Raw genomic sequence first — 19,226 nt, forward strand, 5'->3', positions numbered from 1 at the left:
CGCGAGTCCGCCCGTGAGAGAGAGAGCGCGCGAGTCCGCCCGAGAGAGAGAGAGAGAGCGCGAGTCCGCCCGTGAGAGAGAGAGCGCGCGAGTCCGCCCGTGAGAGAGAGAGAGCGCGCGAGTCCGCCCGTGAGAGAGAGAGAGCGCGCGAGTCCGCCCGTGAGAGAGAGCGCGTGAGAGCGACAGAGTCAGCGAGAGCGACAGAGTCAGCGAGAGCGACACAGTCAGCGAGAGCGACAGTCAGCGAGAGCGAGTCAGTGACAGCGAGAGCGAGTCAGTGACAGCGAGAGCGAGTCAGTGACAGCGAGAGCGAGTCAGTGACAGCGAGAGCGAGTCAGTGACAGCGAGAGCGAGTCAGTGACAGCGAGAGCGAGTCAGTGACAGCGAGAGCGAGTCAGTGACAGCGAGAGGGAGTCAGTGACAGCGAGAGGGAGTCAGTGACAGCGAGAGGGAGTCAGTGACAGCGAGAGAGCGAGTCGGTGACAGCGAGAGAGCGAGTCAGTGACAGCGAGAGAGCGAGTCAGTGACAGCGAGAGAGCGAGTCAGTGACAGCGAGAGAGCGAGTCAGTGACAGCGAGAGAGCGAGTCAGTGACAGCGAGAGAGCGAGTCAGTGACAGCGAGAGAGCGAGTCAGTGAGAGAGCGAGTCATCGCCATTCTGTAAGTTGGATCTTGCACCACATATAAGTCTAATATCATTAGGCTCTTCTACCAATAAATTAGGCTATATCAATGCCATTTAGGCTATTAATCCTGAAGGAGTGTATGTGTCCACCCATGATGGATAATATAAATAGAATAATCAGCAGGTAGGGAGGAGGAATCGGGATCCATTCAGTTCCCATTGCTATACAAAATTAATCAGAGGAGAATGGACACTTGGAACTTCATAACCATCGGTTATAGTTTAACAACCTCATAAACGCTCTGATGTTACATGCGGTGTATATCTGTTTTGCAGCGTGAATCTTTCTGGATTCACTATGCTGTGCATTATTCCGCGGTCTTGTGGTTGGGTCCGGATTCGTAGTCTTTTCTTTGTTTTTTTTTTTTTTTTTCTTTGCCCAGGTGGGCGTCGGCGTCACACCCCCTTTGGGTGTATTTCCGGTGACGTCGGCATGCTTCCTGCGGAAGCTCCCACTCTTGGGCGCCATCTTCAGATTCTTTTTTTCCGCGGTCGGGTCTGGATCGTTCCCGTTTGGGCTCCAGACATTTTTGGAGAAAGAAGAAAGAAAATACAGAAAAGACGAGGAGAAGTCATCTGAAGACTCCAGGGGACTTCACCGACGAAAGACAAGCAAAGATAAGGCGTTTTCCATCCAGATCTTCGACGACCGTCGACGAACACGCGACCAGAGAGGCCCTGGACGCTCGAGGATGGACAACACGCCGTTCAAGTTCTGCCGTAACTGCCACCACAAGTACGCGCAGAAGGACCAGCACCCGGTATGCAACCTTTGCCTACCGGTGGACCACGAAAGCGGAGACTGCAACGCCTGTTCCGCCTTCACCCCGAAGACCCTTCGTGTGAGAGAGAGGCAGAGGGTAGCACACGCCGCCCTGCAGGGGAAGGCCCCGACCCCGTCGCTCTACGAGCTGGGGATGTCCTCCGAGGAAGAAGACAACGCTGCCGCCGAAGACGACAGCTACACGGTCGTAGAGACCGATTACACGAAGACTTCTGACAAGGTAGGAGACTCTTCGGCCCCCAAGAACCCGAGAGACTCTGAGTCTCGAAAAATCGAGGGCAAGACCCCGAAAGCGCCGACGCCAAAAAAGGCGGCGTCCGCGACTACTCCCAGGCCCAGCGGATCCTCAGAGAAGGAGTCCCCGGCGCCGAGAGCTGCTGATCAGCAGAAGACGTCGAAAATCGTCCCCGAAAAGGATCGATCGACGAGGGAGAAAGACCCGAAACTGTCGACGACGACCAGAGACCCGATATCCGGTTCGACGTCGAAAACTTCGACTCCGAGAGGCACGGCGACGAGCCATCCGTCGAAGAGAGCGGCGGAACCATCCGACGCGGAACACGCGGCCGAGATGGAAAAGAAAAGAAGGCGCCTCGAGGCAGAAATGGAGAACTTCATGCAGCGGAAAAAAGATTTCGACGCAAGGATGAAGGCCTTCACGATCCCTCACAAGACCAAGCCACCAGTGCTGGAGGCGGTCGAGGAGGAAGAAGAAGAGGTCGCCGAAGTCACCGAGCAAGACCAGGACGTCGAGGTGTTCGACGACCAGGAGGAGTACGAGAATCCCCACGAGAGCTACAGCTATGGGGAGGAAGATGAGGGCAGGACAGACACAGAGTCGGCGCCCTATGACCTTCAGGAGGTAGATTACATCGATGTCGACACCGACAGCCCGGAGGAGGTGGTCGACACCTACCCCTCGAGGCCCTCGCCGCCGGACGACATCGGGGCCTACAACGCGGTGATACAATCTGCCGCAGCAGCTTTCAAGCTCAAGCTCGACGAAGAGAAGCAGAAAGCAGACTTCCTTCTGGAAACATTGCTCCCAACACAAACGAGGAGCCAGTTCCTCCCGATGCTCGAGAGCGTCTTGGCTCAGGGGAAGGAAGCTTTCAGGGAGCCCGCAACATACAAGGCAGTAACTCCCAGAACTGAGAAGAAGTACAAGCATGCCGCAAAGGACCCGGCCTACATTCAGGGCACGGTCTCCGCAGACTCCATTATCACGGCCACAGCAAGGAGGAGGGCTAACGTACCCACTACCTCGGGCCCGCCACCGGATAAAGAGAGCAAAAGGATGGATCTGGTGGGCAGAAGGATCGAACGGAATGCCGCGACCCACTGGCGCATGGCTAATTCCAACGCCCTGGTAAACAGACACATGTACCAAATCATGGAGGGACTGGGGCAGTTGGTGAAGGACTTGCCCCAGGATGCCAAGCAGAAAGCCGAAAAGCTAATTGAAGAGGGGAAGAATGCTGCAAATTCTTGCCTTAAGACGGCCCTGGATGGGGCAGACACCGCCAGCAGGCTCATGATGAAGGGCGTCACGGAAAGGAGACACGCCTGGCTCAGGATATCCGGTTTCAAACCGGAGGTGCAACACAGCATCCTGAACACACCATTCAACGGCAGTACGCTTTTCGGACAAACAGTTGATGAGCAACTCAGCCAACTTAAGAAGGATAACGAAACAGCAAGATCCATGGGAGCATTGCAGTTCAGAGGGAACAAGAGGGGCACCCCGTCACGGAGGCCCGGCGGAAGAGGCGGAAACCAGCCAGGTACATCACACCAGGCTTTCCAGCAAACGCACCAGGCAGACTCGCAGGGTCAGCAGGGCCATCAGAAACAGCCCTGGCAGTACCAACAAAGAGGCCAGTCCTTTCGAGGGAGAAATGGACGGGGACAAAATAGAAGAGGGGGCCAGCAGCCCACCTCCAAGTGACTTCAAAAAAATCCGTGTGCCCACCCACAAAAAAGATCCCAGGGGGCAGCACGTACAGATGGGTCAAGACAAACTAGACACCTACGACCACAGGACACCAGTGGGAGGAAGATTAAGATTCCACCTCCAGGAGTGGAGAGGAATCACATCAGACAAATGGATCCTCAACATTATCCAATTCGGATACTGCATAGAGTTGGAGGCGAGGCCAACAAGCAGAAAACCAAGAAGAAAGCCGCTAGCAAGCAAGCAGCTGCAGTGCCTTCAGGAAGAAGCAAAAGAACTCCTGCAGAAGCAGGCCATAGAAAGGGTACCCTTCAAGGAAAGAAACACAGGAGTATACTCAACATACTTCCTGGTACCAAAAGTAGACGAGACAATGAGGCCCATTCTCGATTTACGGTTCGTGAACAAATTCATAAGAACGCAAAAATTCAAAATGACCTCCCTGCAAGAGGTGCTCCCACAGTTGCAGACCGGGGACTTCATGGTCACTATAGACCTCAAAGACGCATACCTGCACATCCCAATGAACAGGAAGCACAAGCACATGCTCAGGTTCACCGTCGGAGAAAGCCACTACCAGTTCACGACACTGGCCTTCGGTCTAAAATCGGCACCAAGAGTTTTCACAAAGTGCCTCGCAGCAGTCGCAGCGCACCTAAGAAGGCAGGGAATACATGTATACCCTTACCTGGACGACTGGCTGGTGAAAGCAAACTCATACCAGAAATGCAAGCTGCACGCACATACAGTGACCAGCACGCTCATAAACCTGGGGTTCTCCATCCATTGGAAGAAATCATCAATGGAGCCGGAACAAGTGAAGATCTTCCTGGGAGCACAGATCAACACCTTACAGGGCAAGGTGTTCCCCAGCGAGAAGAGGGCGAGGGCGCTGGTGAAGGAAACTCGCCTCTACCGGAAGGGACAAGCTCGGACAGTGAGGACGGCGAGCAAGATCATGGGGATGATGGCATCATGCATCCACCTGGTACCGAATGTACGACTCCACATGAGACCCATTCAAGAATGGCTACAGGAGCAATGGTCACAAGCTACAGGCAGTTGGGAGGATCTAGTGGTTGTAACGCACGCAGTGCAGAAGGAGATGACATGGTGGACCATGGAGAACATAGCAAGGGGAAAGCCTCTAACGCCCCCAACGCCAACAGTGACCATCACCACAGACGCATCCCTGAAGGGATGGGGCGCTCACATGGAGGAGCTCAAGGTGAGGGGACTGTGGACACCGACGGATGCCACAAAGCACATCAATTACTTAGAATTGAAGACAATCTTCCTTGCACTGAAGGCCTTTCAAACAAGACTGTACAAGCACAAGGTATTGATACAAACAGACAACACCACTGCGATGTTCTACATCAACAAGCAGGGGGGCACACAGTCCGCACCGCTTTCAACGCTGGCGCAGGAGATATGGAGATGGGCCATCCCTCTCAAGATAGACCTGCTAGCCATACACCTACCAGGGAAGGACAACATACAAGCCGATTGGCTCAGCAGGCAGACATCGGCATCCCACGAGTGGGAGCTCAATGCTCAGGAGACAAGATACCTGTTCGACAGGTGGGGGACACCATCGGTGGACCTGTTTGCCACACGCCAGAATGCAAAATGCCAAAACTTCGCATCCAGGCAGCCCGAGGAGGGGACACTGGGGAATGCCCTATGGATAGATTGGTCAAGGACATTTGCCTACGCCTTTCCCCCGATACCACTGATGCACAGAGTACTGAGCAAGTGCAGAGCGAGCAACATGACACTGATACTGGTCGCACCGCAGTGGGCGAGGCAGACCTGGTACTCGCAGATCATGGAGATGACACAGTGTGCACCCCACAGATTCAGCAGGAGGAAAGATCTACTGTCCATGCAGAACGGAGAGGTACTGCATCCAGAGCCAGAGAGCATGAGCCTAGTAGCGTGGCTCCTGAGGACATAGAGTTCGCACATTTGAGACTACCAGAAAGCACCCTGAGGGTACTTCGGGAGGCACGAAGGCCCAGCACTCGAAAGTGCTACGTTGCGAAATGGAAAAGATTCACAATATGGTGCAGACAGGAAAGACTCCACAATAAGATGAAGAGGGACTCCACAGTGCTAAGGTACCTGACGCACTTACTGGAGAAGAACCTTAGCTCATCCTCGTTAAGAGTTCACTTGGCAGCGATAGTAGCCTACACAAGGGGAGAAACGTGCAGGAGCTTCTTCACATCACAGGTGGTGAAGAGATTCCTAGAAGGAGCGAAAAGGATCGCACCACCCAAGCGGGTGCCGCCACCTGCATGGAACTTGAACACAGTCCTAACGGAACTCATGAAAGAGCCCTTTGAACCACTTCACAAGGCCTCCCTAAAGATGCTAACTATGAAAACAGCCTTCCTGGTTGCGATAACGTCCTTACGCAGAGTAAGCGAGCTTCAAGCGCTGACGCTACAAGAACCATACATACAAATACACAACGATAGAGTTGTGATGAGGACTGACCCACACTTCATGCCGAAGGTGGTATCCAATTTTCACATGAACCAGTCTATACAGATACCGAGTTTTTTCCAAAAACCCACAACCAGCGCAGAGAGAGCTCTGCACACCCTGGACGCCAGAAGGGCAGTCATGCACTACATTGAAAGGACAAAGGGGCACAGGAAAACGAAACAGTTTTTTGTGTCCTTCGCAAACAGCTTCATGGGCAAAGCAGTAACCAAAAGGACCATTGCACGATGGATCGCACAAACAATCCAACTCTGCCACAAACGGGCAGGACAGGAACTGGCTGAGGGGACACGTGCCCACTCCACCAGGAAGAAGGGCGCTACAATAGCCTTCCTGGCTAACACACCCATAGAGGACATATGCCTGGCGGCAACATGGGCTTCGGTGCACACGTTCACGAAGCACTACTGTGTGGACATACAAATGAACAAGGAAGCTCAAGTGGGACAGAAGGTGCTACAGCACATATTCAACACCCAACGCTCATCTTCCACCCAGCCGCCACAGAGATGAGAAACCGCTACAAAATCTATGCACAGCATAGTGAATCCAGAAAGATTCACGCTGCAAAACGAATAGTTTTCTTACCTGTCGGTGTAGTTTTGCAGCTTGAAGATCTTTCTGGATTCACTAGCGAACCCACCCGCCTCCGCCAGAAAGATGAGGCTGGAGAGAGAAGAGGTGGTTAACTAAAGAATAGACTTTGAAAATACAAAGCGGTAAATACAAACTAAGAAGAACATTGCCATTACTTCGGAAACGAAAGAAACACGGAAAAAAAGAACCCGAAGATGGCGCCCAAGAGTGGGAGCTTCCGCAGGAAGCATGCCGACGTCACCGGAAATACACCCAAAGGGGGTGTGACGCCGACGCCCACCTGGGCAAAGAAAAAAAAAAAAAAAAACAAAGAAAAGACTACGAATCCGGACCCAACCACAAGACCGCGGAATAATGCACAGCATAGTGAATCCAGAAAGATCTTCAAGCTGCAAAACTACACCGACAGGTAAGAAAACTATTCGTTATCTGTTATCCGCCCCACATGCAGCGTTATGGCATAGTCATCGGGTGTCCAAAACATAGGTCTCTCGCAAAACAAGTGCAGCACAAAATATTCAATGATGACTTGGATGCCTACAAGATATATGCATATTATTTTTGTTAGACCAGAGAAAGGTACTGGTTTATGCATATGCCCCCCCCCCTCAAAAAAAGGAACCATGCTCTAGTGTGCAGCTTGTCTAGTTACACTTTTAGGTTATTTTTATATGATTTGGTCTAGAGTATTTTAAATCACTGATACCTTGATTTTTAAACAGCCCAAATAAATGTCCATGCTCGAGCAAACGTATGAGAATAATTATCTTTGAAGTTGATTAAAGGGCAAGGGCATAAACGCAAAAAACATTCATAAAATAATGCATTTCAGTATCAAAACGTTGCGGTTTAAGATTATTTTCTTGAATACCATATTTCACAAATATTTTAAGCTAGGTTAATAAAAAGTTAAATATTAGAACAAACGCTATGCATCAGACTCACCTGTTCATGATAAACCGAGCCTGGCGCTTCTGTTTAATCTCTTCAACTCGTCTCATTGCCTCAACTTAAAAAAATAACAACAACAAAAAAACAAATGTTTACAGTTAGATTCATAATTTTCATTTTACCTACATCATTCGAAGTTTGTACAATAAATGCAAGCAGTGTTACCAGTTATTCAAACGACAGAGATCACAACTACAAACTGGAATCGCAACCATACTAAATAAAATATAACCACAACATTTAAAATACAGGTTTTTTTGTGTGACAGAAACTTGGGCCTCAAAGGGCTACGCAATAGATTTGGGATGGGTGTCTCCTTCGGGCTTAAAGCCCTGCATATACCATGGAAAGCCAGGAAAGGGAGTTGGTGGGAGATTCATTTTAAAGGAAATTTTGAATTTTACCATCTTAAACTTCGATGAATTGGCAGGCCCAGATTAATGGGCTTTTCGCCAAAAACAGGAAAAAGTTGCATCTTATCTGGAATTCTATGCTACTGGCCAAAGGGGCATATATAATCCTTTATGGAGCTTGTCGCAAACATGGCTCTTATACACATTTTATCATTCTGGGTGACTAATACGTGGGCGGAGGGGGAATTATCGCATTAATGTAACGAACTGAAAGGATCTTGCTAAATATTGGGGCTGCGACAACTTGTTCAAGGCACTACTCACCAGGACAGGCACACTCTAGATCTTATTTTCTCATCAGATGATCTAATCTCAATTGAGGCCATTATACCCATGCATTGGACTGTCCATTCACTAATGGCTTTTCACATAAAGGGAAAAGAACTTAAAACCAAGAACGAGGAATCTGCCAAGATAAGGAGGGGCGGAGTCTGGCAGAAATTAAATAGGCAAATACAAGGGAAGGTATTTGAACTGGTAACAAGTTTTGATACTTTGAAGCTAGCGGATGAAAAATAAGTTGCGTTATACGATAACATTTAGAGACAATAGATGAAGAAGTACCTATTAAAAACGGTAAAACCCGGCAAAGGCCTTCAGCACCTTGGTACACAAAACTGCTAAAAGCAACTAAAATAGTATGTAAAAGGTAAGAAAGAAAATGGAACTGATCCTACTTGGAAGAGGACAAACAATTACTAAGAAGTACCTTAAATAAATATAGAAAAAAAGGTATACAAGGCAAAAGCTAATCACTATGCCACAACAATCCTAGAAGCTGCAAATATTTCAAAAAAGATATTTGACATGCGAGAACTATCAAAGCCCATATATTAGATAAGTGATTGAGCAATCTGAAGCACTCTGTAATGATCTAGCTGGGTTTTTTTAAGGATAAGACTAAAAAGCTCATAAGGGGAATTGAAAATATTCGCCCAATGACAGACCACATCTTTTAAGAAAACCTATTGGTTACAGGAAACAAGATTTTAAGGATTGATCTGTCAGGGCTGAATGTTTCCAGTACAGTCGTGGCAGTCACCTCAATAAGCTTGACCGCGTATGGCTTTCGAGCAATCACAATGTCTAAAGCATCAGGCTCCCCATTAAATGCTCTACTGCCTAGAATGTAGAAAACTCTGAACGAGGAGCTATTCTCCCTGCTATTAAAGATTTGTAATCAATCATTTGTATAGGCCCTTGTTCCCCAGGTTTGAAAAAAAGCAATAGTTACTCCCCTATTAAACCCTACTGCGGACCCTGTGGTGTGTAAGCAAAAGACTGTCAACACATCTGGAAGATCATAACCTACTAGAGGAGCAGCAGTTGTGCTTTGGACCAGCACATGGTACTGAATCAGCACTGTAACTGGCAATGGATGAACTCCAGATGATTTAGGCTAGTGCTCAATCGGCAGTTCTGATACTACTTGATCTGCCAGCTCCTTGTGACAGGGTTAATCACAAAACACTACTGTCAGGATTAGTAAAGAGTGGAGTTGACGGATCATCACTGATGTGGATAAGTTCTACCTGATACATAGATGTAAAGCGGTATCTCTACCCCCACAACGCTCTGATTTGAAAACAATAGAGAATGGAGTCCATCAAATGCTGCCACTGCTTAGTCAGATTTTCTTTAATATCTATATGAGGCCTCTGATGACAATCCCACATTTATAATCCTGGCTTGTCAACTATGCAGATACCATGCAATTGATATTGTCTTTAGAAAGCAGTAAGCCATAAGCATTGGACTCTTTTCACAATTGCCTGAAAAACCTAGTCAACTGGCTAAGCAACAATTCCTTAAAATGTAATGGGAACAAAACATAGGTTCTCTGTTCAGCCAGTAAAGTCGACATGAAACTTCCCAAATGATTTTTGGCCACTGACAACGAATGAGGACTATAAGCGACAGACTGTTCGTAATCTGGGGGTTACCCTTGCCAATAAGTGGTCTATGGAGAGCCATGTCAATAAAATAGCAGCTACCTACTTTTCACTTCGCCGATCTTAATCAACCAGGATAGAGCACTAAGAGTGCAGAGTACTGTTCTAAGCAGGCTCGATTACTGCAATGCTCTGCTGATAGAACTACCAGACTATTTAATAAATAGGCTATACAGAATGCAAGCACCAGCCACAATACTAACATTGCTGTTAAATCACTTAGCATAATCTTTAAAGCGTTTCAGGGTAAAAAGCCCTAAACCACTGCAAAAGAAACTTAGCAGATATGTCCCTAGGAGGAACCTACGTTCATCAACCTTTACAATCTTCTATACGTTCTGAAATTCTGGAACATACGCCAGGGAGGACGAACTCTTGCTGTCAAGGCGGCTCAGCTTTGGAACAAATTACTTGCTTTGTTGAGAAACACAACTGACAATGGGTTGCAGGCACGCATTTATTTTATTTATTTATTTAGCGATTTGTATAGCGCCTGGTGACCCAAGGGCATCCCCGCGCTGTAAAAAGGCTGATATCCATTGAGGGAAGGGAAGGGAGGAGGGACATTTATTTCGGGAATAGGTGCGTTTTCAGTTTTTTGCGAAAAACCAGGTAACTGGATTCCAGTCTGAGGGTGCGTGGGAGGGAGTTCCATCCCATGGCCGCTTGAACCGAGAATCGGTGCATTAACAAGCATTTACAATGCAATTGTCTCGGCATTGTTAAAGTTAGAGCTATTGGCATGGCTCATGACATTTTTTATTTCTGTTTTTGTTTTTAAAACATAAATAAAGGGCATTGTCATTTACAACGCCAATAGCTTAATCTCTCGCAAATGCGAGACCTATTGCATTTGCACCCACACACAGAGCCACACACAAAGCCACCCAAACACACATACAGAGCCACACACACAGAGCCACCCACAGTCATTCACATAGAGCCACCCACACACAGAGCCACACACACACACACACAGTGCCACCCTCACACAGAGTCACACACACAGAGCCACACACACACAGAGCCACACACACACAGAGCCACACACACACAGAGCCACACACACACAGAGCCACACACACACACACAGAGCCACACACACACACAGAGCCACACACACACAGAGCCACACACACACAGAGCCACACACACACACACACAGAGCCACACACACACACAGAGCCACACACACACACAGAGCCACACACACACACAGAGCCACACACACACACAGAGCCACACACACACAGAGCCACACACACACAGAGCCACACACACAGAGGCAAGAAAAAAACGAACAGCAGCAGGGCACAGAGGCAAGAAATAACAAGGGCAGCTCCCCCCAGATACAGAAACGTATTCCCAGGTGCTTTGTGAGTTTGCAACCGCCTGCCCCACCTACATGGCAAATTGACCTAAAAAAAAAAAAAAAAAAAAAAAGAGGCAGTCTCACCCCAAGGAGGATGGAAGCAAAAGAAACTAGGAGTGAGGGATGCGGAATGAGGAACAAGGAATGAGGGATGCGGCATGAGGAACTAGGAGTGAGGGATGCGGAATGAGGAACTAGGAGTGAGGGATGCGGAATGAGGAACTAAGAGTGAGGGATGCGGAATGAGGAACTAAGAGTGAGGGATGCGGAATGAGGAACTAAGAGTGAGGGATGCGGAATGAGGAACTAGGAGTGAGGGATGAGGAACTAGGAGTGAGGGATGCGGAATGAGGAACTAAGAGTGAGGGATGCGGAATGAGGAACTAAGAGTGAGGGATGCGGAATGAGGAACTAAGAGTGAGGGATGCGGAATGAGGAACTAAGAGTGAGGGATGCGGAATGAGGAACTAAGAGTGAGGGATGCGGAATGAGGAACTAAGAGTGAGGGATGCGGAATGAGGAACTAAGAGTGAGGGATGCGGAATGAGGAACTAAGAGTGAGGGATGCGGAATGAGGACCAAAGAATGAGGGAAGTGGAATGAAGAACCAGAAGTGAGGGATGCGGAATGAGTAACTAGGAGTGAGGGATGTGGAATGCAGACCAAGGAATGAGGGATGCGGAATGAGGAACTAGGAGTGAGGGATGCGGAACTAGGAGTGAGGGATGCGGAATGAGGAACTAGGAGTGAGGGGTGCGGAATGAGGAACTAGGAGTGAGGGGTGCGGAATGAGGAACTAGGAGTGAGGGGTGCGGAATGAGGAACTAGGAGTGAGGGATGCGGAATGAGGAACTAGGAGTGAGGGATGCGGAATGAGGAACTAGGAGTGAGGGATGCGGAATGAGGAACTAGGAGTGAGGGATGCGGAATGAGGAACTAGGAGTGAGGGATGCGGAATGAGGAACTAGGAGTGAGGGATGCGGAATGAGGAACTAGGAGTGAGGGATGCGGAATGAGGAACTAGGAGTGAGGGATGCGGAATGAGGAACTAGGAGTGAGGGATGCGGAATGAGGAACTAGGAGTGAGGGATGCGGAATGAGGAACTAGGAGTGAGGGATGCGGAATGAGGAACTAGGAGTGAGGGATGCGGAATGAGGAACTAGGAGTGAGGGATGCGGAATGAGGAACTAGGAGTGAGGGATGCGGAATGAGGAACTAGGAGTGAGGGATGCGGAATGAGGAACTAGGAGTGAGGGATGCGGAATGAGGAACTAAGAGTGAGGGATGCGGAATGAGGAACTAAGAGTGAGGGATGCGGAATGAGGACCAAAGAATGAGGGAAGTGGAATGAAGAACCAGAAGTGAGGGATGCGGAATGAGTAACTAGGAGTGAGGGATGTGGAATGCAGACCAAGGAATGAGGGATGCGGAATGAGGAACTAGGAGTGAGGGATGCGGAATGAGGAACTAGGAGTGAGGGGTGCGGAATGAGGAACTAGGAGTGAGGGGTGCGGAATGAGGAACTAGGAGTGAGGGGTGCGGAATGAGGAACTAGGAGTGAGGGGTGCGGAATGAGGAACTAGGAGTGAGGGGTGCGGAATGAGGAACTAGGAGTGAGGGGTGCGGAATGAGGAACTAGGAGTGAGGGGTGCGGAATGAGGAACTAGGAGTGAGGGATGCGGAATGAGGAACTAGGAGTGAGGGATGCGGAATGAGGAACTAGGAGTGAGGGATGCGGCATGAGGAACTAGGAGTGAGGGATGCGGCATGAGGAACTAGGAGTGAGGGATGCGGAATGAGGAACTAGGAGTGAGGGATGCGGAATGAGGAACTAGGAGTGAGGGATAAGGAACTAGGAGTGAGGGATGCGGAATGAGAAACTAAGAGTGAGGGATGCGGAATGAGAAACTAGGAGTGAGGGATGCGGCATGAGGAACTAGGAGTGAGGGATGCGGCATGAGGAACTAGGAGTGAGGGATGCGGAATGAGGAACTAGGAGTGAGGGATGCGGAATGAGGAACTAGGAGTGAGGGATGCGGAATGAGGAACTAGGAGTGAGGGATGCGGAATGAGGAACTAGGAGTGAGGGATGCGGCATGAGGAACTAGGAGTGAGGGATGCGGCATGAGGAACTAGGAGTGAGGGATGCGGCATGAGGAACTAGGAGTGAGGGATGCGGCATGAGGAACTAGGAGTGAGGGATGCGGCATGAGGAACTAGGAGTGAGGGATGCGGCATGAGGAACTAGGAGTGAGGGATGCGGCATGAGGAACTAGGAGTGAGGGATGCGGCATGAGGAACTAGGAGTGAGGGATGCGGAATGAGGAACTAGGAGTGAGGGATAAGGAACTAGGAGTGAGGGATGCGGAATGAGGACCTAGGCGTGAGGGATGCGGAATGAGGACCTAGGAGTGAGGGATGCGGAATGAGGACCTAGGAGTGAGGGATGCGGAATGAGGAACTAGGAGTGAGGGATGCGAAATGAGGAACTAGGAGTGAGGGATGCGGAATGAGGACCAAAGAATGAGGGAAGTGGAATGAAGACCAAGGAATGAGGGGTGCGGAATGAGGAACTAGGAGTGAGGGATGTGGAATGAAGACCAAGGAATGAGGGATGCGGAATGAGGAACTAGGAGTGAGGGATGCGGAATGAGGAACTAGGAGTGAGGGGTGCGGAATGAGGAACTAGGAGTGAGGGGTGCGGAATGAGGAACTAGGAGTGAGGGGTGCGGAATGAGGAACTAGGAGTGAGGGGTGCGGAATGAGGAACTAGGAGTGAGGGGTGCGGAATGAGGAACTAGGAGTGAGGGATGCGGAATGAGGAACTAGGAGTGAGGGATGCGGAATGAGGAACTAGGAGTGAGGGATGCGGAATGAGGAACTAGGAGTGAGGGATGCGGCATGAGGAACTAGGAGTGAGGGATGCGGCATGTGGAACTAGGAGTGAGGGATGCGGAATGAGGAACTAGGAGTGAGGGATGCGGAATGAGAAACTAAGAGTGAGGGATGCGGAATGAGAAACTAGGAGTGAGGGATAAGGAACTAGGAGTGAGGGATGCGGAATGAGAAACTAAGAGTGAGGGATGCGGAATGAGAAACTAAGAGTGAGGGATGCGGAATGAGAAACTAGGAGTGAGGGATGCGGCATGAGGAACTAGGAGTGAGGGATGCGGCATGAGGAACTAGGAGTGAGGGATGCGGAATGAGGAACTAGGAGTGAGGGATGCGGAATGAGGAACTAGGAGTGAGGGATGCGGAATGAGGAACTAGGAGTGAGGGATGCGGAATGAGGAACTAGGAGTGAGGGATGCGGCATGAGGAACTAGGAGTGAGGGATGCGGCATGAGGAACTAGGAGTGAGGGATGCGGCATGAGGAACTAGGAGTGAGGGATGCGGCATGAGGAACTAGGAGTGAGGGATGCGGCATGAGGAACTAGGAGTGAGGGATGCGGCATGAGGAACTAGGAGTGAGGGATGCGGCATGAGGAACTAGGAGTGAGGGATGCGGCATGAGGAACTAGGAGTGAGGGATGCGGAATGAGGAACTAGGAGTGAGGGATAAGGAACTAGGAGTGAGGGATGCGGAATGAGGACCTAGGCGTGAGGGATGCGGAATGAGGACCTAGGAGTGAGGGATGCGGAATGAGGACCTAGGAGTGAGGGATGCGGAATGAGGAACTAGGAGTGAGGGATGCGAAATGAGGAACTAGGAGTGAGGGATGCGGAATGAGGACCAAAGAATGAGGGAAGTGGAATGAAGACCAAGGAATGAGGGATGCGGAATGAGGAACTAGGAGTGAGGGATGCGGAATGAGGAACTAGGAGTGAGGGATGCGGAATGAGGAACTAGGAGTGAGGGATGCGGAATGAGGAACTAGGAGTGAGGGATGCGGAATGAGGACCAAAGAATGAGGGAAGTGGAATGAAGAACCAGAAGTGAGGGATGTGGAATGAAGACCAAGGAATGATGGATGTGGAATGAGGAACTAGAAGTGAGGGATGCGGAGTGAGGTCCAAAGAATGATGGATGTGGAATGAAGAATCAGAAGTGAGGGATGCGGATTGAGGAACCAGAAGTGAGGGATGCGGAATGAGGAACCAGAAGTGAGGGATGCGGAATGAGGAACTAGGAGTGAGGGATGCGGCATGAGGACCAATGAATGAGGGATGCGGCATGAGGAAGTAGGAGTGAGGGATGCGGAATGAGGAACTAGGGTGAGGGATGCGGAATGAGGAACTAGGAGTGAGGGATGCGGAATGAGGAACTAGGAGTGAGGGATGCGGAATGAGGAACTAGGAGTGAGGGATGCGGAATGAGGAACTAGGAGTGAGGGATGCGGAATGAGGAACTAGGAGTGAGGGATGCGGCAAAAGGAACTAGGAGTGAGGGATGCAGAATGAAGAACCAGAAGTGAGGGATGTGGGATGAAGAAATGCTGGAATTGATGCTGTGCCTACATGGGCTCTTCTGGCATGACATGAAACCGGGGACAGATAGAGGACCCGCTGAATCTCAGTGACCTTTGCATGCACAAGGTGTAATATCTGCCTTGTGTGTCACTCCCCCTTTTGTAAACATTTGCCCTGGAGGGAGCGCCTCGAGTTTAAATCTGATGGAAGACACTACTCTCTGCCCTTGGTGACGCGGCATATTTCTTTAGTGTTGCGCTAACACCGCATTTTAAAATAATATTAGTAAGTACAACGCTGCACAATTCTCTCCCGATTGCTCGGCGCAGCACCCAGTATTTTCATGCAGCGCTACGTTGCATGGTATTTTTAATAACTGTGGGACTTTTTCAGGGAGTGGAGACAAGGAAATGACTGAATTGAGCTGAAAAAGCAGAACTTAATAAAACGTAATAAAATTGTGATGAATCGGGTCTCCTCAATGTCTTTGACTTGTTTACTGCCAGTAGAGCGGGATTACTTGGGCCTTATTTGGAGAGATGAGTGATGTGACGTGTAATCGGATTACCGTATATATTACTTTATATACACACACCGAGCGCGCATCTTGAGCCCTTTGCAGGCCTCTGGTATCCACTGCTTCCTGCTCGGCAATTGCCCTAAGAAATAGCACTCAATTTAATGGAAGAGAATTAACTCACCTTAAAAGCCGAAAGGCTAAATTAGTTTTGTGAAAATTCTATTTGTTACCCTCAGATAAAAGTAGATGTCAGCAGCAAACGTTTATTTTAACATAAAACGTGAACGGATTTACTGGAAGGTAAATTCTAAACATAATTTTGCTGCGTTCTTTTTTATCGTTCATCGCAACAAAATAAGGTTATTGAAGCATCTATTTATAAACATTCGTGTTTTTTTTTTGCAAAGAAAATACAGGGACCAACTCTTAGTCCTATGACCTATGCTATCCGTTAATTGTATCATATATGCAACGTTTTGGTGGGTCGCTAGGAGAGAAACTTGTCATCTTTTCCTCAAAACCACTATAAAAAAAAAATCAAAACATGTCGAATTAGCCAGGCACCGTTATCGGTGAATTCGGTGATTTGGCAAAATCTGCAGTAAAATAACCCTTATGACAGTGACATCATTTTGTAATGAGTACATTTGAAGAATGTTTAAAAAAAAAAAAATATGTAGAGCGAACTCAGTCCAAGGGCATTGGAGCGTTTTTGCATGAGCACCAATTATTTTGCTTGTAGATTAGGTGAGTTGCCCAGAATCACAGGATGCTGAGTCGACACCGAGACTCGAAGCTCCCAAGTCTGCAGCTGTGGCTATAAGACATTCCCTATGTTTAGGTAGACTCCTGGTGCGAGACTTGGGGAGGCTGGCGTCTTTGAGGGAGACAATGGGCTCTCTGGGGTGATCGGGGCTCCCTGTGATGTAGGGGTTGTTCATTACCAGGGCTGCCTAGTCTTGATTCCCCCTCAGGCCTCTTTCTTCCATATCCTAGCTTTTCTCTCTTCATCCGACCATTGCAGGTTCTTTTCCATCCGCATTCTCCCTCTGTATATGCCTCACCAACATTCAAAGGATGGACTGCTCAGCAGGCACCGCTGGGTGTCAAGCCATTGCACTGTGCTGAATACAGGTGTCTGCGGCACATGCATTCGCCCGCTGAGCAGTCCTACCCAGGCACAGCTTTGTAAGCGCTAAACCATGAGGTGATTGTCTGTGCGGGTGCAGAGGGGGGCGTTCGTGAAACGGCATCTGAGGCTCATTTGCATAATGTTTTCGTCCAAGGACACATTACTTCAGATTACAGCGTTAGCCATTTATTTCCAGACGGTGGTGGGTCGCTAGGAGAAATTGTAATCTAATGAGTTTTTTCCTCAAAACCATGATTTAAAAAAAATCCGTTTTGGGGGAAACTGATTTTAAAGAATGTATTACATACATTATATAATGTATTTAACGCATAAAACACGTCGAATTAGCCAGGTACCCTGTTATCAGTGAATTGAGTGATTTCGCAAAATGTGCAGTAAAATAACCCTTAATATAGTGACATCATTTTGTGACGAGTACATTTGAAGATTTTTTTGTAGAGCGAACTCAGTCCAAGGGCATTGGAGCGTTTTGCATGAGCACTAATTGTTTTGCTTCTATGCATGAGGAGATTCGGTGAGTTGCCCAGAATCACAGGATCTTGAGTCGACGCCGAGACACAAAGCTCCCAAGTCTGCAGCTGTGGCTATAAGACATTCCCTATTTTTAGAGAGACGCCTGGTGCGAGACTTGGGGAGGCTGGAGGTTTTCTGAGGGAGACAGGGGGCTCTCTGGGGAGATCGGGGCTCCCTGCGAGACATCTCGGGCGGGGAAGCCACTCTACCTGAGCCAGGGGTGTGTTTTTATCACGGCACAAGTCGGAGAACAAGCTGCCTGCCACCGCATCCTAGATTAAGAACGGCGAGGCGAGGGGTGGGTATGGGGGGAGTGCAGACAGCAGTGACGCCAGCCACCCCCCCACATTTCGCAAAATGTGCAGTAAAATAACCCTTCTTACAGTGACATCATTTTGTGACGAGTACATTTGAATATTTTTTTTTTTTTTTGCATTTTTATGTAGAGCGAACTCAGTCCAAGGGCATTGGAGCGTTTTGCATGAGCACCAATTGTTTTGCTTCTATGCACAAGATTAGGTGAGTTGCCCAGAATCACAGGATCTTGAGTCGACGCCGAGACACAAAGCTCCCAAGTCTGCAGCTGTGGCTATAAGACATTCCCTATTTTTAGAGAGACGCCTGGTGCGAGACTTGGGGAGGCTGGAGGTTTTCTGAGGGAGACAGGTGGCTCTCTGGGGAGATCGGGGCTCCCTGCGAGACATCTCGGGGCGGGGGAAGCCACTCTACCTGAGCCAGGGGTGCGTTTTTATCACGGCACAAGTCGGAGAACAAGCTGCCTGCCACCGCATCCTAGATTAAGAACGGCAAGGAGGTGGGTGGGGTGGGGGGGGTGAGTGCAGACAGCTGTGACGCCAGCTCCCCCCCCCCCCCCCCCCCAAATGACGGGCGTTTCTCCGAGCCATTTGTGAATGACCTCGGAGAAACATGGTGGTGTGGAGCGCTCCTCTCTTGCCTTACGATCTCGGAAGGCAAGAGCGGAGGCTCCACACCACCATGTTTCTCCGAGGTCATTCACAAATGGCTCGGAGAAACGGCCATAATTTTTTGGGTTGAAGGACGTGTTTAGGTCAGACTTGGACCTCGGCGAGAGGGAGGGGTGTAACGCCCACCACTAGAAAAGGGGCGGGGCTTAAAAAAGAGAAAAAACGTCCCCGAATCGCGTCAAGGCGGGGCCTGAACTGAGCGACGCTCCTCTCCTCCAATGGCTGGCCAGCATTTACGAGGCCAGCCAATGGAGAAGAGGGGCGTGTTCAGGCCCCCATACTACACAACGAAACATTTCGGCTCCTCCCACTGCTTACGCAGTGCGTCGGTAGCCTCAACCTAAAAACCTGGGTATTCCCATGTAATCAGTAACTGATCTAGGCATTTCGGCAGCAGAGCCATTCAGGAGAGTTAAGCTCC

General features: G+C 49.4%; 1 protein-coding gene across 1 annotated transcript in view; it reads right to left on the minus strand.

Annotated features, from left to right (window-relative positions):
• RSL24D1 (ribosomal L24 domain containing 1) overlaps positions 1-19,226 on the minus strand; it is an 80,320-nt gene that overhangs the window by 23,289 nt on the left and 37,805 nt on the right. The window contains exon 4 of the mRNA XM_078684857.1: positions 7,479-7,542. Coding sequence (XP_078540983.1) covers positions 7,479-7,542 — 64 coding nt within the window. The remainder of the gene's footprint in view (positions 1-7,478; positions 7,543-19,226) is intronic.

The sequence above is a fragment of the Lissotriton helveticus genome, chromosome 3_2 (genome assembly GCF_964261635.1).
Source record: "Lissotriton helveticus chromosome 3_2, aLisHel1.1, whole genome shotgun sequence".
In the NCBI taxonomy this organism is placed as follows: Eukaryota; Metazoa; Chordata; class Amphibia; order Caudata; family Salamandridae; genus Lissotriton; species Lissotriton helveticus.